Here is a 21,930-nt window from a genome sequence, read left to right as displayed (position 1 = left end):
ATCTATCTATCTATCTATCTATCTATCTATGTATCTATCTATCTATCTATCTATCTATCTATCTATCTATCTATCTATCTATCTATCTATCTATCTATCTATCTATCTATCTATCTATCTATCTATCTATCTATCTATCTATCTATCTATCTATCTATCTATCTATCTATCTATCTATCTATCTATCTATCTATCTATCTATCTATCTATCTATCTATCTATCTATCTATCTATCTATCTATCTATCTATCTATCTATCTATCTATCTATCTATCTATCAATCTATCTATCTATCTATCTATCTATCTATCTATCTATCTATCTATCTATCTATCTATCTATCTATCTATCTATCTATCTATCTATCTATCTATCTATCTATCTATTTATCTATCTCTTTATTTATCTATCTCTCTATCTATCTAATTGCAGAGTATGTTACACAATGTTGATGTGGTTAGGTGATCAATATTAGATCATTTAATTAAAACAAGAAAAAATCTCTAATTAAGTGCAGAGATCACCCGGCAAAGGTAAGTTGAATTTTATAATTAAACAAGGATGACAACATCCATAAAAGCGAAGCTGAAATTGAAAAAATGTAACATTGACAATGTTTAGAGGTCTGAACAAAAATTAAGTGCAAATAATTATTCATAAATTTTTATTAATCGACACATTTTGAAGTAGCTGTCTATAGAGCCCTAGCAAAATGTGGATAGATGTCACTGCTTTTGGTCTACCTATTCTATTGACGCCTGGAAATACCCTATACCCCTTCTCTTTTCTAGGGAGTTTCTGTCCCTTTCTCTTTTCCTCTAGTATTGTGTCAATAGAATAGGTAGGCCAAAAGCTGTGACAACTATCCCTATTTTCCTAGTGCACTAAAAACAGCTACTATTTTGAATGGACATACGGACTATTTGGCAGTATCTATAAAGTTGCATACAACATTGCAAGCGTAAATATTTGAAACTCTGAATTTAGGCTATTGAAATAAATAAATAGAGGTTACAGAGCTTTATTTAAATTTGCCCACAAGGTGGGGATCCTGAGCTGACTCTTAATTAGGTCCTTGAATAACAGCTATTAGCGTCGGAAATATAAACATAGCCAAGTCACTACACAAGCTCAGAAAGCAGTTTGACAGCAGACGAAAAAGGTCTCCATCTTTTGGGCCAGGTAGTTGTCTGGAATATACATCTATACTTTTTTAGGTTGAAAAATGACTGAGTTAGTAAGTGCAGTCACCAAAGTAACCTCTGGCTTTCTAGAGATAAACTCTATTTCTATCGGTAAGATTTTTGAATTTAGTGCAGTTCACAGTAAAATGTTCCTGGGAACGATTATTTAAAGTTCTTGGTTTTTCCATAGATTTTTGTATATAATCAATACCATGAACATTTAACTATGAACTGCTTTATGGAGCGTTACCTTGAGGGTAGAAAAATGGTTTTCCTATGATTTACAAGCATAAATAAATTGACTCAATAGACTCAGTGAAATATAACTTTAAAAAATGCACTTGGATTTCTAAATCTGTTCCTAAAAAGACAATCCATCTTTTCGAGAGAAAAGAAAAACACTAGCAGATTTAAATTTGAGACTTATGCACGGCTGCTGAGCCCTAATAATTGAAAGATGTTTTTATTTGAACTATTTACCTAGATAACTGGGGTTTCAAGCTGTTTTACAAATGGAGTACTTCGCTTCTAGTTTTCTGCAGTGTTCTTGTTACTGCCAGGTAATTTTCTGTATGTCTGTCTGTCGGCATGTATGTTTGATTTTTGTACATATATTTATCTGTCTATCTATGCTTCGCTAAAAGTCTTCTGCAGTGTTCTTGTTACTGCCAGGTAATTTATAGTGTGTCTGTCTGTTTGAATGTCTGTCGGTCTGTTTGTCTGTTTAATTGTATGCATATCTATGCTTCGCTACTAGTTTTCTGTAGTGTTCTTGTTACTGCCAGGTAATTTTCTGTATGTCTGTTTGAATGTCTGTCTGTATGTCAGTCTGTTTAATTGTATGCATATCTATACTTCGCTACTAGTTTTCTGTAGTGTTCTTGTTACTGCCAGGTAATTATCTGTCTGTCTGTTTGAATGTCTGTCGGTCTGTCTGTCTGTTTAATTTTATGCATATCTATACTTCGCTACTAGTTTTCTGTAGTGTTCTTGTTACTGTCAGGTAATTATCTGTATGTCTGTTTGAATGTCTGTCTGTATGTCAGTCTGTTTAATTTATGCATATCTATACTTCGCTACTAGTTTTCTGCAGTGTTCTTGTTACTGTCAGGTAATTTTCTGTATGTCTGTCGGTTTGTCTGTCTGTATGTCAGTCTGTTTGTCAGTCTGTTTGTCCGTCTGTTTGTCAGTCTGTTTGTCAGTCTGTTTGTCAGTTTGTTTGTTTATCTGTCTATCTATGCTTCGCTTATAGTTTTCTTCAGTGTTCTTGTTACTGCAAGGTAATTTTCTATGTATCTATTAGACTTGTTACTCAAAATACACTTTTTCGAATTTAATTGTTCTGCTGACCTAAAAAGTTACCTTAGGGTCTACCTAGCGCCAGGCCTTTAAAAAAAGGCCATTTTTGAGATCCTGTTATTTCATACAAAAATTTCAAATGCATACGAGAATGGCTAGGAGATTAATTTAGGTTTACTGCATATTTTTTTCAATTATAAATGCAATTAAGCTTGCATGTTGTGTCAAAAGTATGCTGTGCTATCTTTGAATCGTGACTAGCGCTGGTGATGTCTGTTTTTTAAATTTTTGGATATCATCAGGGATAAGGGATAGGAAACCTGGCCATAAATTAGGTCTCGGCCTGGTTTTGAAAGGGATCATGCAACTTTTACCATTTGCCTAATTTAATGACCTTACTGGCGGACGGCTCATATTGGCTACCGCTCTAAACCAATAGTGTTCTGTGGTGATTGGTTGATACAAAACAAGCCCAAATCACAGATGGCGGAAATTTTAGAAGCAGACAATTATAGAAAAAATAATGATTTCGTCTGCTACGAAAAAATAAATATAAATGGTGTTAGATCACATTAGTTTAATTATTAAATCTGCTTAGAGTTAAACATTAAAAAAGGGCCATATAGAAAAAAACAAAAAAAAACGGGATTATTTTTTTGGAAAGAAGGTACCTACGAATTTTCATTTGGTAGTTTATAAATTAGATGTTGTATTTTGAATTTTAAAAATTTAGTACGGAATTGTATCAACACCTTAACCCTAATTTTTGTACAATACAACACAGTACAGATATATCATTACAGCATAGTATCCAAAGAACTTGATAGAATGTTACCCAAGTGCATATTTATTTATTTATTTTGAATTTTAATTAGCAATGAAATTTTCAAATCAAATTTTTACTCATTAATAAAAATGCAAATAATACAAACTAAAATCTGTCTGAGGGAAACCCAACGATTGCTTTCTGACAGTTCAAATTACCAAAGTAAAAGATAAAAAATTTTGGGAGAGAAAAAACTTCATTTTAACAAAAGCCATTAATATATAGGTTTATAAAAAGTTATGTTTTTTACTTTAAACTAGCTACCTGAATATGATTCTATACTTTATCTAGACACACACACACAGCTTTTTCATTAGCATTTTATACGAACCACTGCGCTATCCCAAAACTGGTTTATTAGGCTAGAAATAGGCCTAGGCTTGAAATAGGCCTGAAATAATATTTTCCTACGTTTCCCATCCCTTATCCCTGGATATCATATCTTTGGCCTTATATGTATGTTTAAGTTGAAATATGCTTAAGAGCTAAAAACCTGCACATTGCTGAGAAATTGTTAATTTTCTGTTTGTTCGTATATCGGTCTGTCTGTTTGTCTGTCTGCTGTTTGTCTGTCTTTCTGTTGGTCTGCCTGTTTGACTATGTCTGTCCATCTATCTGTAATTTACTGTAGAGTTCTGTTACTCTGATTGTTTGACTGTCTGTATATCTAGTTGTCGGTCTGTATGTCTGTCTGTTTGACTATGTCTGTCAGTCTCTTTGTCTTCAGTTCGTCTTTCTATATTTCTTTTAATCCGTCTTTCAAAGTAACATGTCTGTATAAATGTTTTTATCTTACAGTCTATCCGTCTGTCTATCTGTTTGTTTGTTTTTGTTATTTTTGTTTTATTTTCTTGGCTAAGCAAGATGATGAATATATTTTGTTTTGTTTAGGCAATTCTTTGGTAATCCGATACAGTGTGATGCAGGAGCGGTGAGTGCAACATTATTTAGATCTTGTACATTTAGTAATAGGATGTTCGTGTATGTTTATGTGTGTGTGAGGGTTTGTTTGTGATTTCTTTATTTTTCTATGTTTCCATTTCCCCTGAAATTTGATATTCAATCCGGCAAAACAGCCTTAAAGCTGCCCTAGACCACAACTAAGCTTTCCTGTAAACAGTTGAACGATCTATACATCTATTTTAAGCATTCAATAGAATAGCTTCGCTTCTCTTTTCATAAAATATACTTTACACTGGTCAGTGATCATATTACACTTTATATAAATACTAGCGGCTGCATCCCTAGCTGCTAGGAGCGAGCGTGGGAGGTCAGTAAAAGAAAACTTTATTTGGACTATCATTTATGAGATCTTTAAATACTTTATATAATAGCATTATCTGATGCTCCATTAGCGTCTAGGCACTCTGTATTTAAAGGGGGTAAGATGGGGGCAATCAAATAGCCTAAAACCATACCTTGGCTCTAATCTACACGCAAAATATAAACCACCCCGGGACTTATGTGAAGCTCCCCTACAAATAAAGCTACACCAAAAACCGTGTGTTTGTTCGTGCGTTCGTCCTACAGTCACTTTACTTTTTCGCTTTGGCCATAAAATAAAATTTCTAGAACTTCAAAATATACAGTTCTGATGATGATGATGATTATACGGTAGGAATGTGTGTTTGTGGCTTCAAAGCCGATTAATATCCGCAGGATCAGAACCGGTTCTCAACCATACTGAAAAATCATGTATTGCATCGTATTCTAGAATATTTTGTATGAATAACAAATGAAAAATCATGATATAAATATAAGTTTTGTTAGCCTGGGCCTTCGGCCCCTCGGGCCTAATAAAACTATAAGATTGGTATAATCTTATAGTTTTTTACTTTCAATATCCGCGGAAAACTGTATATAATACGATTACTTGTATTAGTTTTGTAAAAACTATGGAAGTGTAAATAGAATATAATATATTAATTGCTGTAAAAATGTTTTTTTTTGTATATTATTTAAAAAAGAAGTAATGTAATTTGTCTGAAAATAAAGTTTATTATTTCAAAGCTACTAAATCGATTGGGTTACTTTCAGCTTTTAGTCTTGGGATGTTAAAGCTATTTTTAGCACCTCTGCTATTTAGAGTGAGCCACTAGATGCTTCGGGTGTAGACGCTAGTGGATTTTAAAGGGATATATGTACTTGTTGATAGGAAGTAACTGAAAGCCACGTACGAATGTGAAAACTAAAATAACGATGACCACTCCCTTTCTGGATAATTATTATAGACATAATTGCCCTTTAGTTTTTTAACTATGGATCTATTAGAGGTAACCCTCCCTTTTTCATAGGAATCGATGTATTATTACTTTGATGTTGCTCCAAATTTTCATGTAATCAGATAAAGTAGTATTTGCAGCTGGCTAAAATAACGATACAACCATTTCAATTCACCCTATCCCCTCCTACTGGTTGAACGCACTGAATAATAAATGAAGTCCATCTAAACAAGTCCATTTTTCTAGGCCAGGGGTGGTATAGAGCAGAGTGTTCTAGAATCTTATTGTTGGATGTATTCTACATTCAAGATACCCAGGGAATACAAGGGAGCTTGCTCAGCTGGGGACCAGGTATACCTATCTATCTATCCTATTGTTGGATGTATTCCACCTTCAAGATACCCAGGGAATACAAGGGAGCTTGCTCAGCTGGGGACCAGGTATACCTATCTATCTATCTATCTTATTGTTGGATGTATTCTACCTTCAAGATACCCAGAGAATACAAGGGAGCTTGCTCAGCTGGGGACCAGGTATACCTATCTATCTATCTATCTATCTTATTGTTGGATGTATTCCACCTTCAAGATACCCAGAGAATACAAGGGAGCTTGCTCAGCTGGAGACCAGGTATATCTATCTATCTTATTTTTGGATATATTCAACATTCAAGATACCCAGGGAATACAAGGGAGCTTGCTCAGCTGGAGACCAGGTATATCTATCTATCTATCTGTCTATCTTATTGTTTGATGTATTCTACCTTCAAGATACCCAGGGAATACAAGGGAGCTTGCTCAGCTGGGGACCAGGTATACCTATCTATCTATCTATCTATCTATCTTATTGTTGGATGTATTCTACATTCAAGATACCCAGGGAATACAAGGGAGCTTGCTCAGCTGGGGACCAGGTATATCTATCTATCTATCTATCTTATTGTTGGATGTATTCTACATTTAAGATACCCAGGGAATACAATGGAGCTTGCTCAGCTGGGGACCAGGTATACCTATCTATCTTATTGTTGGATGTATTCTACATTCAAGATACCCAGGGAATACAAGGGAGCTTGCTCAGCTGGGGACCAGGTATATCTATCTATCATCCAATTCTGGGACGTCTAAGGATTTTCGAATGGGGTAAAATTATCTTTATAAAAGGCCGTATTTGAATTATTTTAAGGGGGTAAAATGAGAGGTTTCAAAGTTTGAGGGGGAGGGGGTGGTAAACATCCATTTACCCCCAACCTTGGATGTTCATGATTTAACTATTTACATCTTTCTTTAACATAACCATATCCATTCATCTGTCTAATTATCTATCATTTAATTACCTAATTTTCTGAACTAAACTTCTTCATTAAATTGTTAACAAAATTTTATAAAAAGTTTTGAACATGAATTTATTTTGGCATGCAATACTCAGATTAATCAAATTGTTTGTCCGCAATATAAATTCATGTTTTTTTTTATATTATAATCAAGGTCAATTATATTCTAAAATAGAATTGATAAGAAGACCAAATACAAACAAAATATATGTAAAAATTGTCAGTAAATCACTGTCTACCATAAAAATATATTTTAATAGCTTTTATAGCAATCTGTGTTTCTTTTATTTTCTTTCTGATAGCCAAAATTAATTTGCTTTAATCGTTAAAAATCCCTCTTTAGTCTTTTTTAGCCGAAACCGCTTTTTTTATAACTTTTCTTCGCCAGAAAGACAGCAATCCGCATCCGTACTTTAATTTTCTGTTGTGATTATGATTTGCAATCCATTTTTAACACTACGGCTTCGAAACTGATCAATATCCATTGTATCCGTTCTCAGCCATACTGAAAAATCATGTTTATCGTAGTACAGACAATTTTCCACGAATTAATAAAATTCATACCTGTTTTGTTAGCCAGGGCCTTCGGCACCTTGGATCTAACAAAACTGTTTTACATTTTAATATCCGCGGAAAGCTGTCTATGATACGATGCGATGACTGACTATTCTAGGATACCTCTTTGGATACAATAGTGTACAACTCTTACTACCAGTGGGTTCCTCTCTATCTAGTTTTCCTGGCTGTGGCTTTCTACCTTCCTAGGTATTACTTAGTTTTTTTGAATTTTGTTATTCTTGTTCTTAGCGCAGCAATTCTATAACTATGCACATGTGTCAGAAGGGGGTTGTATTCTCTCCCATTCCTAGATAAGGAGGGTTTAATACACTTAAATTTAATGGGGTGGTTGGAAGTGATGAAGAAAAATTCAGCGTTTCGATTAATCAATCAAAGATGGCTTATTTAACTTTCTAGTTTGTTGATTACATGGGGGGGGGGGGGCGGTGGGGTTGGGTTTAACACCCCCCTTGTTACATTCTCCTCGATTTGGGTTAAGGAGGTTGTCAATTTTTTTTGTTTATTATTTATGCAATGTTTTATTTAGATGTGTTTGGCTTGTACTGGAAGGAGGCCTCATGAAGTTTTTTGGCAAGGGAACTACAACAAGGTGATGTAAATTAAATTTTAGATACATACTCTTAAAATCAGCCAATAGGAAAACAATCCGTCCATATTATAGGTTACAAAGTGTACATATTGTGATATACGAAAGGGTAGTTATTTTTTCGTTTCAATCGCATAATGAGCCAGCTATAAGTAATCGAAATTCTAAGGATAAAGCGTTGCTTGGGTTCATTATATCGTGTAATAGTTATTTCTCGCATCGTATTATAAATAGCTTTCCGCGGATATAAAATATACAAGTATAAGATTAAAACACGTTTTTTAGCCCCGAGATGCTGAAAGTGATTTTTTTAATTTTAATTTTTTTTATAGATTTATCGAAGACCAAGACGAAAAGAAGGAAAAATTGGTGTCGTTTTTCTGTAAAAATATTCATAATAAGTAAGTTTTTTATCTATCTTTCTTTATATTTTTACTAGTGGCCACGCCCCTTTACACTGTAAAGAAGAACCATATTGGTAAATAGTTAAGCGAGATCCTTTGGTATATACAGACATACAGACACAGATCCTGTCACTTTTATATTAGAATACATCAATTTAGTCATTTAACTAATTTTTATTCTATCTTTTACATAATTAGTAGTATTTCCATAACTTCCCTTTAGGACGTTCAAGCTTTTTGTTGGGGGGTTGGGGGAGGGGTATTCAATACTCAATATTTTTCACCCTCAAAACCCAAATTTAGCTTGAAAAAAATGTAAAAAAAATTTCCCAATTTGAAAAGAGACAGCTGAAAAAGCCAAGCCTCCAACAAAATGACGTAATACGATAAAAATAACCAACGAGAGGCCTATCTAAATTTTACCATTGGTCAATTACAGTGTATACTGGTCTCTCATTGGTCAATTTTATTGTATAACGTCATTTTTTTGGTGGCATTTAACGCTGTCTCATTCGTAAAAGCTAGGAACATTTTTTTGGGTGGGGGGGGGGGGGGGCTATTACACCCTAAAACTTTAAAAGCTCTTGATTGATCCACGTAGAAGTCTATCTATTTATAATTAATATTAAATTTTATTTTAGAATTAGTCATTGATTATAATTTAAAATTAATTTCAAGAATATTGTAATTTGATATAATCTATAGTTGATAAAATAATCTTGGCTTTTGATAACAAATAATATTAAAAAGTTTTTCTAATTCAGGGATAAGACAATAGACACTAAATTAATGTACATACCCAATAATGGTTGAAAAGTTTGGACACTGTTAGATTGAAACAACCAAAAGGTTTAAAAAATGCTTAAAGTTTTTTAAATTGACCATTATATAAATTTTCAGTCCAATGTCCCCTTCCCTCCCTCCTTGCTTTAGTTAGACTTGTGGCTTCGGCCCGAGATGAAGGGGAGGTTAAAATGCTGCTCTTTATGCGATTTTAAACCCTTCCCCGTTTTTTTTTATATATCTTCTACTCGGAGTCAATAGTTTTCTGTGATAATGTTAATAACAGATCTATAGTATAGATGTATAAATACATATTCATAACTACCTGTTCCCCTTTTCAATGACTTTTTCGTCTGTTAGCAAACTGTTTTTTCTGCTACTTGGCTGTGTTAATATTCCCGACATTATTGGTTAATTTTTAAAGATCCAATGGAGAGTCGGTATTAGGTCCTTGGGATTGGAACATACTAATTTTATTAACTCCTTCTCCCTCTAGTGTTTTTCTCTAATATGTTAACTCTCTTATCAATTCTTTCTCTCTTTCTGCTCTATAACTCACTTTGTCCGTTTGTCCATCCATGATTACTGTTGTGCTTTGCTACTTATAAATGTTGCCATCCTTGTCAAAATATTATGAAATGTGTACAAATAAAGTTAATCGAAGTTTTACTTGATAATGAATTTCAAAATGTTTTGAAATTTGAGACATAAAAAGATAAATTTAGAATATTGCAATATTTCTAGCAATTTGTCTATCTATCTACTATACATGACTAATATCTCTGGGGACGTTTGATAACACCGTATGACGATATATCAATCCTATGATTGCACGACGTATTTCTAGAAGTCTTACTATGCACGATAATTAGTTGCGCCTGTTCTGAGAAAAAGCATCCCTCCCTCCGGCCCTACTTACTCTTATTATTAACGTCGGGCATCTGACATAGTAGCAGAGTCTACAGAAGGTTTTAACGTCTTTATGTCCCAAAATGAATACCAGTTTTGTTAGACCAGACCTTCGGCGCTTCGGGGCTAACAAAACTGGTTCAATCCTTTATTTTTTTTCATTTTAATATCCTCGGAAAGCTGTTTATAATACGTTGAGATATGTAGCTATTTTTTTCTTATTTATTTAAGGAGGGAGGGGACAATGGACTTTATCTTGTACTAAGTTTTTTTAAACACATTCTTTCATTCCTGGGCTTAAAAACTTTATATACACTTTTATTAGATCTTGATTGCAATGTTCCAAATAGTCCAAACTTTTAAACCATTAATCTTGATCTATAGAGGGGGTTATTTTTCTTAAACTATTGTAGAGCAATTTATCGCAAATTGTCTTATTCCTTAAGTATTTTGTAATTTACCAATAATTCTTTCTTTTTATACTTGTTTTAATCTTTTTTTATTATCTGTTTAATTAAACACCTATCTATCTATTCATCAGTAGCTTGACAAAGTGTCTCAAAAAATCAGCCTTGTGACGTCATAAAAATAAGGGATTATCAATTTGTCCATCTCCTTTTTAGAGGTTTTCTTTCCCACTTCTCCTCTTAGCTCCCTCATTTTTATGACGTCACGTGTATGATTTTTGAAACACTCTACTTTTTTGCTACTTATCAATCTATTTAATTTAGGTATAACATATATTTTTGTGGATTTATTGCTTGTGAAATTTTAAATTTCTTCATCGTTGTCTTTCAATTTTATCTCACCAACAGGGAAAAAACATTTTATATTTATTTATCATGGGTCGATTTTGAACATTTTTTTTCTGAGACCAAAGCGGGAATCTGCAAACGATTTTTATGAGTATAATACACCTCTGGATGATTTAAAATTTATCCTAAGACTTAAAACCGCTGGCGACCAAACATACAATTGTATTGTATTTGTAAATGGGTGTCAAAAATTTATTTAATCAGAACTATGGCTTCATGGTGCTCCCAGGAAAGGCATTGAGGAGTAGAATCAGGAACTTTTGACCGTTTCTAAAAATCTCGTTCCTAGCCTGAGAAAATCTCAAAAAATCTCTACAAATTGGACAATTCTCAATAAACCTTTAAAAATGGTGGTTTTTAAGTCATTTCTAAGGCTAGGACAATGAGGAATTTTAAAACGGACAAAAGTTCCTGATTTTACTCCTCAAGGCCTTTCCTGGGAGCACCATGAAGCCATCATTCTCATTCAATAATTTTTTTACTATCATTGACAACTAGCTATACAATTTTATGTCTGGTCGTTGGTAAAAGGTTGGTAAATTAAGGGTAAGGAAGCGAAATATGACTTTGGCTGACTTATAGTCGGAAATGTATTATATAACTGGGGAAATGCACAAAAATATTTAGCCCTCTAGCACTAATAGAAACTGAGATAATAAGTAGAGATGACTTGAATGTCGTCTTTGCATATTTTTAAATCAATGAAATACATTTTTAAGTGGTCGCATTCTAAATATCAATTTTTTAAAATTCTTTTTTAGTCAGAAATGTTATTTAAGTTAGTTTTATCTGTTGCACATCCCCTCTTTGTCTAATTCCGATATGAACCCGCCCTAAAAGTAGCCTTAAAATCAGAAGGAAAGACAAAAGAACTCTCGCAGAGTGTCAGAACTTAATTGCAGAACATTAATTTGTAAGTCTAGACAAAATTGTACATACATCTGTTGCAAAACTGTTTGAATACATAATACTGTTTAAGGAATACTTTTATAAGGGAATCAGTATTTCAAAAATCAGATGAAAGGGATTATTATATCGCATAAATTTTTTTGTCAAAAAGGTTTAAAAACAACACGTTTTAAATGGACATACGGATATTCTGGTAACGATTATAGAGTTGCTACGCTTTGGAAATCATACTTAACTACTACAGTAATCACCATGCCAAGTTTGAAATCGATAGGACATTGCCTAAATTAACGATATTGGCAATCCTTTACGAACGGACGGACCCTAATTATAGATGGCTTCGCATTAAAAAATCTTCGCTGCTTTTAAAAATACTAAAATAAAATGTTTTGTTGAAAAACTCAGATTTTTGCACTATCGATATATTGACTATGGACTGAGGGTTTGGTACTATTATCTTTTGCCACCAGAAGAACAACAAATGCCAGGTATGGAGTGATCTAAAGGGATAAGACAATGGCCGATAAATTGATGTACATCCCCAATGACTACACACAAAATTACCCCTTCTATAGATTACAATATCTGGTTGAAACGTTTGAACACTCAACTTAATGAACCAACCAATCAAAATTCATAAACAATTCCCAAAGTTGTCAAGCAAATAAATAATAAAACGTTTGTCTTTTTTTCTAGTTTCCATGTTCTGCTTAAAAATAAGATTTTTTCTCTTGACTTTTTTTGCGGACAAAATTGGCCAAAATTTAACAGGCATCAAAGCATATGTAATAGATATGGTATCTTCTACGATTTATTGCCAATTTTTCTTTTATTTATCTTTATATAGAATAAAATACAATAGATATCGCTAAAAAGTAAAATATTAAAACAACCTATTGTGTCCTAATTTCAGTGTACTTAAATAACAAACATTTATATAAAACTAATAAAAATTAGATAGACTTCAGACCATGGATTGCTAATCTTACATCATTTAGGAGTCATCAACCCAATGTGCTACAGTTTCCCGCGTATAGCCAAATGTAACTACTGGAGATGGGGGAGTGGGGGACAACAGGAGAACATCAATGCCATCTGTATACTTGCTCTTAACATTATCAACGATAAAGTAAGTCATAGTCGGAATTTTCTCAGCTGCTATTAAGGATATACGGTTGATTTTTTTGGGTAGATTCATCTGTTTTTAAGTTTCTGCTCTATAAAAGTTATTTATCGCATCGTATTATAGACAGCTTTTCGCGGATATTAAAATTTAAAGTTTTTTTTTGTATATAATTGTCTTTCATACGATGCAATACATGATTTTTTCAGTATTGCTGAGAACTGGTTTTAATCCAGCGGATATTAATCGGCTTCTATGCCATACTGGAATTTAATTTATTCGTCTGTTTATTCAAAATTACGGAAGAAACATTGAATTATATGGGGAAATGTTATTTTCTAAACTTCTATTGAAGATAGAAAGCTGATTTTTGTCAGAATTCCATTGATCCACGAACTGCCCCTATATAATATACTTTGTCCGTCCATCTGTTTGGCTTTTCTTTAATTGAAACATAAACGCGTCTAAAGGGATCTAAAGGGATAAGACAATGACCGATAAATTGATAAACATTCCCAATAATGATACTCAATTACCCCTTTTGTAGATTACAATTAGTGGTTGAAATGTTTGGACACTCAACTTAATGAACCAACAAATAAGAATTTTAAAAAGTCCACAAAGTTGTTAAGTCAACTAACAAGAAAACGTTTCATAAAAGACTAGTGTAATAAACCGCCTAATGTCCCCTCCCTCCCTGATGTATTTTCATGATTTATTAGAATTGTATTTTTGTAGGTATTTTTGGTTTTATGGTGGTGGTTTGCAAGCATTTCTGTTATAGCCTTCATAAGGTTAATCTATAGAGGCATTCAATGCAGGTATCTATCTATCTATCTATTTATAATTCTGTCTTTTTTTCTATCAATATTTATTTGTCTATTTTAACTCTCTTTCTATCTATCAAACTCTATAGCTATCAATCTATGTATTTATCTTTCTACTTAAATCCATTTTTCTACCTATATATCAATATTTATCTTTTAGTATTAATGTAATAGCTTTCATAAGGTTAATCTATGCTATCAAAAACCTAACTATCTATCTTTATCTCCTACTGACTCTCTGTCTTAGCTATCCGTCTATCCATCTATATATCTTTTTGTCTATCCATCTTTCTATCTATCTTTTTATCTAGCCATTTCTATGTTTAACTATGTTTTAATTTATAAAGATTCTATTAATTTTTCTATTTATCCACATATCTGTCTGCCTATCTATGCTTATTTGTTATTTCTACTGTAGCCTTCATTTAATTTTAAAGGAATTTAATGCTATCATAACTATTTCCTTTCTATCTGCATATTTTTCTAGAAATCTATCTATTTATCACTTATCTATCTATCTATTTAAGATTCGCCTGTCTACGCTACCAGCTGATAAATATGCGAATGAACAGATATTTCAAGAAGTCAAAGAAAATTGAGAAGGGGTGTTTATACAAATTCGCAAAAAAAATCAAGGCTGACAACATTCGCGAATACAATTTAAATCCTTATGTAATAGTAGCAGGATGTCTGTCTGTGTGTGTAGCATAGAATATTGTTATCACTATAACGATATGATTCTTTCTCTTTACAGTAAAGCTTCCCATGGGTTCAGGGAAGTTTTATAATCATTTGTTGGGAGGGTACCTTTACCTCCCATGAGAAATCGACACCCCCCCTCCCCTTTTCATCTCTTAAGTGAGATGTCAATAGTATAATTTCAACGGAACCACTGATTAAATAAAAACCCAAAAAATGCTATTGTCGAAAGTTAATTTTCATATTCAAAAACCTTTCATATATTGCAGCTGATTCAGTTAGGAAGTCAGGATTTAGATGCACACGAAGATTGTGCCTAGAATCCTTTGGCCAATCATAAATTAATAAGCTTATCGTACTGTTGAGTGTATTCTACGTTACATTATAAGCTGACCCGCAATTATCGTGGAAGCTACTCAAATATTACATCGCCCTAGCCTAGAGTTTTTACAGGTGTTAAATATTAAGCCACCCTTATTAATGGCACTCTAAAATGAATGAGGAGCTTGGAGAGGGAAAGCATGAATGGCTAAAGTTGATATTGATAGAATCCTAACTTCCTACAAATATCCCTCCTTACAACCTAAGGGCATCTCAGGGTAGGTTGCGTGATTATATTCTGTCAAAATGCAACATCATTTTTCAGCCAAGTGCAAAGTCTATAAGAGGACTTGAACTCAGATTTTCCAAACCAGAGCGTAGTGCGCTGAACACTACTCAGTTGTAGAGTAGCCTTGCTGAAAATGCCATTTGTCGAATTGTATAAACACCGTGTAGATTGAACAGTTTATAATGACGTGTAAGCTTGGGGATTGGTTTGTCCTGTACCAGCTCAGCAAGAATCTCAACAGACCTTTCTTCATGGACTTCCTCACTGATTTGTCTGTTAAATATACAGGTAATTGTCTATATATCTATTTATCTATTTGTCTGTCTTTCTATCTAACAGTCCTTTCTTAATGGACTTTCTCACTGATTTGTCTGTTAAATATACAGGTGATTGTCTATCTATCTATCTATCTGTCTATCTGTTTTCATGGACTTCCTTACAGATTTGTCTGTTAAATATACAGGTTATTGTTTATCTATCTATTTATCCAAAGACGTCAATGCTTTTTTATATGGAGGGGGGAGATATGCGGGCTTTCAAAGGTTGGGGGTAGGGGTTATGTATTTCTTAACCTTGTTTGGGGTAGCAATGGAACCCCCCCCCCTTCTTTGTATTTATCTCTCTATCATCTATCTACCTAACCAATTCATCTATTTACCAATCTACAGATCTATCTATATATCTATCTATCTGTGTATTTAGATGAGAACCTATGTAAGGATGAGGACCCCACGGATACTGGTGACAACCTGATGTCTATATATCTATCTATCTATCTAGATGAGAACCTATGTAAGGATGATGACCCCACGGATACTGGTGACAACCTGATGTCTATATATCTATCTATCTATCTAGATGAGAACCTATGTAAGGATGATGACCCCACGGATACTGGTGACAACCTGATGTCTATATATCTATCTATCTATATATCTAGATGAGAACCTATGTAAGGATGAGGACCCCACGGATACTGGTGACAACCTGATGTCTATATATCTATCTATCTGTCAGTGTATATCTAGATGAGAACCTATGTAAGGATGAGGACCCCACGGATACTGGTGACAACCTGATGTCTATATATCTATCTATATATCTATATATCTAGATGAGAACCTATGTAAGGATGAGGATCCAACGGATACTGGTGACAACCTGATGTCTATGCTGCTCAAGCCATCCTATACAACACAGGAACAATACTTGGTTAATTATAGAGTAGCTGTGCTAATAAAAATATCCATTCAACTTTTTAAGAAAAGTGTTCTATTCAAAATAGATCTAAGTTTTAAAAAGTGTCACTTCCGCATCCCCCCCCCTTGTAAATGATTCATTTTACATAATCTAGGTATCTAAGCTTATCTTAATTTTGTAGATGTAACTTTCATAACATCTTTGTTTATTACAACCATGTTTGAGATTTTTATGCCTTTTTGTAAAAGAAATGTGCATAGTTTTCACTTCTTCAGTCAATTGAATTTTTAAGTATTTTTTTTTGTTATTTACATAGCCCTAGGGACCTTAAAAACAGTTGTCTCCAAAAGGTTTGTCTATGTGGTTTTTTATGTAGAAAAAAAGGCATACAGTTTTCACTTTTTCCATTACTTGAAGAAAAAAAAATGTAATGCTTTCTCGTCATTTGTATGGCCTTTGGGACATCTAAAACGATGGTCCCCAAAAAGTTTGTCTGTCTATCTTTTCCTTTGTGTGTTTGTTTGAGTCTCCTTGGTATGTCTTTACAAGAAAGGACAGTCATCTTTTTTGAATTTCAAACAGGCATCAGTTTCCATGAAAAACTACTCTTGTTTTTACAAGTATTGTGTTTATTCACAGGACAGTACCAAAGAGGGTGGGAAGGGAGATGATGATGATTGAAAAAACGCGGATGGAAAAAATAATGACAAAGGTAACACTAACAACCAAGTTTCTTCAACCTTTCAGAGATCTTGAGTGAATACAGCCCCATTTATGAACAAAATAACTCCTTCTGAAGATCAAAATAGCATAGATTTTGCTCTCACAGAATTTTAACCGATAAAAAAGGGCCACCAAATAATATGGAATTTTCATTAATTAAAAATCAGTGGCGTGCGAAGCACTTTGTCTTGGGGGGGGGGGCATTTTGAACATTTTGCAAAATTTTGCCCCCCCCCCCCTAAAACAAAGTGTCCTTAGGGGGCACTTTGCTTTAGGGGGGGGGGCATTTTTATTATGTATACCTATTTTAAACAAGGGCGTTTTCAGGGGGTGGAATTACTTGATTATGGGCCTTCTAATCTTTATTCCTTCTTCCCCATCTCTTCCTCCCATCCCTTTCCCCAATACCTTTCCCCATACCTTCCCCCATCCCTTCCCCCCTCCCTATCCCCAATCTATATCCCCCATCCCTTAAGCTAAAAGGCATCTTGCAAAAAAAAAATATTTACCAATCCCCACCCCCCCCCCCCACACACACACATAGAATTTATTCCTTTTTCATGGGAGGGATATGATACAAAAGAATGATGACCCATTTTTAAAAAAAATAAGGTGAGGGGCGATATAAAAAAACTCTCATTTTGGAAATAATTTGGAAAATCACATTTCCCCAATAGCATTACGGACTGACAGACATGGTAAATTATTGAATTATAGCTAAAAAGTTGTATCACCATCTCCCACCCTCATCAAATGGCATTTTAAAAATCTGTCACTCTTTTATAAAGTGGTGTTTGCAAGGATTTGCTAAGTTGGTGCGCAAAGCGCACTAAGAACATTTTACACCACCTTCAAACTAAAATCAATTAAAGACAACAAGAGTTGTGTTATTTTATCAAGTCAAGAATATAGAGTGTTGTGAGCTTTAATTAAGGTTGATAATTTAAATTGCTAGGAAAAAAACATATCTTTCAGGTAAAGGAATATACACAAAAAAGTGATAAACTTATCCTGGACATCTTATGATATACTTATATATTGTTATTCATTTAGACAGACGACATACAGTTTTGAGAAAAGATCTAGATAAATGTCAAAGCAGTTTAAAATGTACTCGTAATTGGCGCGCAGAGCGCGCAAAAAATTTAACATAAAGTAGCTTTTTGTCAAAATATTTGATGTTTACAAATGTTTTTATATAAATAACAACATAATATACCATTTGATGAACAGAAGAAATCATTTGAAAGGCCGCAAAGTGCAACTTATTTTTCAAATATGCAGGGATGTAGTTGACATTGGGTTATTTATATTACTAGTCCCCAAAGTTTGATAAAAAAAACATTTTCTTATTCGTTGGCTCAACAACTTTAGTGACTTGATTTAATTTTGATTGGTTGGTTAATTAAATTGAGTTTCCATATGTTCTATCCACTAATTATAATCTACATAAGGATTAATTTTGTGTATCATCATTGGGGATGTACATCAACTAATCAGCCATTGTCTTTTCCCTATAGATCCCTGCAAATATGTATTTTCTTTGCAGTAAAGTTTATATTTCAAACAAGGATGACAACATTTATCAGTAGCAAAGCACAAAAAAATGTAGATGATTATTTTATATTTATTTATTAACCCTTAACAGTCGGGCCCCTTGCCGCACCTTAATCAGTTCAACGCCCCCCCCCCTCATTATCTCAGTTCCTATTAGAGCTAGAAGGCTAAAAATTTTTGTGCAAGTCCCCTGTGTTATGGTGAATTTCCGACCTTAAGTAAGTCAAGGTCAATTTCCGCTTTCTTCACCCTTTTATTTAACAACCTTTGTTTTTAGGTCCTTTTTTACTTAAAAATTTCAAACGGCTGTAATTTTTTTATTTTTAAAGCTAGAAGAAAATTTTTTTTTGCAGAAAATGTTTATTTTAAATTTTATATTTGAAATATCAAAACATAAGTTTCAGCGGCCGCAGCTGTACTTGGCAGCTGCCAGCCGCCGAAGTCGGCGGTCGGCGGGATAACGGCGGCGGATCTTTATGAAATTTTAATACATTATGTAGACATGTAAGAAAATCTTAAGTTTAAAATTTGAAGTCTCTAAGTCAAAATTGCGGCCACAGGAGCATTTTAAAGATTTCTGGAGACCTGGAGGATCAGGACCTGCAGGATCATAGAGGATGTACTACTAGAGGATATTTTAGTATTTTGGTGAGATAAAATGCTTAGTTTAAATCAAAAACAAATTTTTGTTCTTTACCTGGATGACCCTGCCAGGTTTGCTGGCATCCTGTGCCCGCCAGGATGGAGATATTCAAAAAATTCCAACTCTCAGTTATGTGTCATACTCATACTTAAAAAGTAAAGCAGTTTGGGCTCTTTACCTTTCACACACAGAAAATGAGATAGAAAAAACCGGATGGGGGGGCGTTCAACGCCCCCCCCCCCCTCCCGACCGTTAAGGGTTAAGTCAAAGTTTATTAAATACTGGATGCTAAGAACAACGGAAAAAAAATTTTGATACTGTTATCCAAAAAAAGTTTGAAAATCTGACCAAAAACACCAAAGATAAGGGGAAATATGTAAAAGATAAAAATAGCCCAAACCCTGCTAAATGACAGTCCAACTGCTATAGATGTTTTATAGTTGGTTATGCTCCTTGTTTATAGAAATGTTGCCAATAAGTTTATAATTGGCGCGTTTTTTTTGGTTATTTTTGATTTTTTGGAAACATTGGGACAGTTGGGAAAGGGGAGGGGGCAAAATTGGGCATTTTTGTTTACCAGGGGGGGGGGGCAAAAAGGGCATTTTTCAACATTTAGGGGGGTGCGTTTTGGGCGCTAGGGGGGGGGGGGCGATCGCCCCAGGTGCCCCCTTCGGTTCGCACGCCACTGTTTAAAATTCACAGTTATCTCGCAATGCACATAAATGCACGAAAAAGACTTCTTTTACGCGTTTTTCTTCAGCGAAGCTTTCCGCATCATAGGATCTTGGCTATTCCAGATTATTTGTAGGCCTTTTTTATCGGTTAAAATTCTGTTCGAGCAAAATCTATACGTTCCACCGTTTACCCTTTACACACATTATATGTACGTTTAAAAGATTTTTGGAGATATTCGTTACCAGAAACTTTTTACCGTTAACTGCAGTAGATCCAAAATTTGTAACAAAGATAAAAATTTTTGGAGTAAAATATGAACAAAGTTTTTAAGCTAAGGAGCGAAAGAATGTGATTTTTAGAGAAATATTTTTCTTACGTGAAAAATTTTTTTTTTAATAATTAAATTAATTATTGTCTATTTTTTATCAGCCTTTTGGTTGAGGTAAATATTAAATATTTTGAATATAAAGAGATCCATGACTCTCTTGAATTTTCACCCCACGAATTTTTTTTTTTGCTCTCATGCATGTCAAAAATATTTCCAGTATTGTTTTGAAACCGATTTATATCCGCTGGATATGAACTGATTCTCAGCCATACATAAAAATCATTTATAGCATCGTTTTACAGACAATTTTTCACAAATATTAAAATACAACACATAAAATTAATATCAGTATTGTTAGCTTGAGCCTTCGGCCCCTCGTGGCTAACAAAACTGGTTTTAATTTTATGCATTTTTTAGTTTTAATTAATTATAATACAATGCAATAAATAAATATTATAATTGAAACAAAATTATAAAGCATTTCATATTAATTCAAGATTTGTTCACAGGAGTGTAAAACAAATGCACAAAACACAATAAATTATATTTATCTAATAAAATATTACAATTACAATCGAAGTAATTTTAAACAGGCCACAGGATAAGAAAAGGGCTAACAAAACTGGTTTTAAACTGTTTCATTTTACTATACGCGGATAGCTGTCTTTGTTATAAATAATTATTGTTGTATTTCAGATTCTGAAAAATCCGGTGACAAAGATTCTGATGATGACAAGGAAGATAAGGCTGATGGCGGGGGTGACAAGCAGGAGAAAGACAACAATGATGATCAGGAATTTATACTTAAATTATTGGCCTCTAGGGGCCCTTGAGGTGGTGGGAGAGAGTGAAGTTGTACAAACGTTGTAAAAAATGAAGTCCAGTAAGTTATTCAGTGGCGCCGCCTAGTGGAATTTTAAAATATTTCTTCTATGGATGATTACTATTAGGAGGGTGGTGATGGTACCCTCCAAATAAATAGTTATAAACCTTCCCAGTACCTAAAAGAAACTACATTGAAAAGGAGAACCATATCGGCTCAGTAATTAGCGATATCCTTCGGTACACACGAAGATTATGTCACTTTCATATTAAAGGATTTATAATCTAAGAGGGAGGTTTCGTGTGTTGGTTTTTTACTTTAGGTCAGGTTAGGTTAGGCTATTCAGGATACAGGGTAGCCCTTCAGGTTTTGAGCATTCCAACTAAAGGACCCACATGGTAAGGCCCAAATAAGAGGGAGTGGCCTCCGTAGTTTGGAGACAAATCACCTTTTGATAAGGCATCTCAATCATACAAAAAATCCTGAAATATTTTGAGGGGGATTTGTAGGGTCCATAAGCACGCTTAATTTTCTTATAGGAAAATATGTTTACAAAAATTTGTCTAAATCATTCTTTGGATTAAACTATCAAATTATTTAAGTATCGAACTTTTACAGAATGAACGTCGGCGCAAGAGGCGATGTGAGGAAGGTGGGGGAGGGGAAGGGGATGACGAGGATGGGGAGTGTCAACGTCTGATCAGGTATTAGTAGGTTTTAAGGCAGGGAGTAAGGGAGGGGACAATGGGCAATTAATTCAATTTGAGAGTTTTTGAAGAAAGGCCATGAAAACCAGAATAATCCCGAAAATATGGTGGAAATTGTAAAGTGATTGTTGATTAAATCTAGAAAACCATAAACTAAGAAAAAAGT

The 21,930-nt window shown here is 33.9% G+C and overlaps 1 protein-coding gene across 3 annotated transcripts; it reads left to right on the top strand.

Annotated features, from left to right (window-relative positions):
- The first annotated feature begins 430 nt into the window (after positions 1–430).
- LOC145323773 (innexin inx2-like) lies at positions 431–21,030 on the top strand. 3 transcript variants are annotated; one of them, XM_080166308.1, is made up of 18 exons: positions 431–533; positions 1,218–1,295; positions 1,669–1,744; positions 4,201–4,240; positions 4,882–4,923; positions 5,778–5,882; positions 7,538–7,629; positions 7,970–8,032; positions 8,362–8,430; positions 10,857–10,940; positions 12,255–12,337; positions 12,848–12,978; positions 13,711–13,793; positions 14,327–14,402; positions 15,285–15,396; positions 16,223–16,310; positions 16,950–17,020; positions 20,931–21,030. In XM_080166308.1, exons 2-17 carry the CDS (start codon positions 1,226–1,228, stop codon positions 16,987–16,989), a joined length of 1,254 nt encoding a protein of 417 aa, XP_080022434.1. In that variant the 5' UTR covers positions 431–533; positions 1,218–1,225; the 3' UTR covers positions 16,990–17,020; positions 20,931–21,030. The 3 variants fall into 3 exon arrangements, with proteins under 3 accessions (XP_080022434.1, XP_080022433.1, XP_080022435.1); XM_080166307.1 differs by having other exon boundaries at positions 15,276–15,396; XM_080166309.1 differs by lacking the exon at positions 4,882–4,923 and having other exon boundaries at positions 15,276–15,396.
- Positions 21,031–21,930: the final 900 nt, after the last annotated feature.

Source organism: Acartia tonsa, chromosome 7 (genome assembly GCF_053477335.1).
Source record: "Acartia tonsa isolate MP-2025a chromosome 7, ASM5347733v1, whole genome shotgun sequence".
Classification (NCBI taxonomy): Eukaryota; Metazoa; Arthropoda; class Copepoda; order Calanoida; family Acartiidae; genus Acartia; species Acartia tonsa.
This window is presented reverse-complemented; position numbering and strand designations above follow the sequence as displayed.

Bases quoted from the DNA above. Each gene is read 5' to 3' on its own strand.
- LOC145323773 (XM_080166307.1), top strand. From the start codon at position 1,226: ATGACTGAGTTAGTAAGTGCAGTCACCAAAGTAACCTCTGGCTTTCTA. The intron at 4,241-4,881 runs GTGAGTGCAACA...TAAAATTTCTAG, and splicing joins TACAGTGTGATGCAGGAGCG to AACTTCAAAATATACAGTTC. The intron at 13,794-14,326 runs GTATCTATCTAT...TATCTATTTAAG, and splicing joins TATAGAGGCATTCAATGCAG to ATTCGCCTGTCTACGCTACC.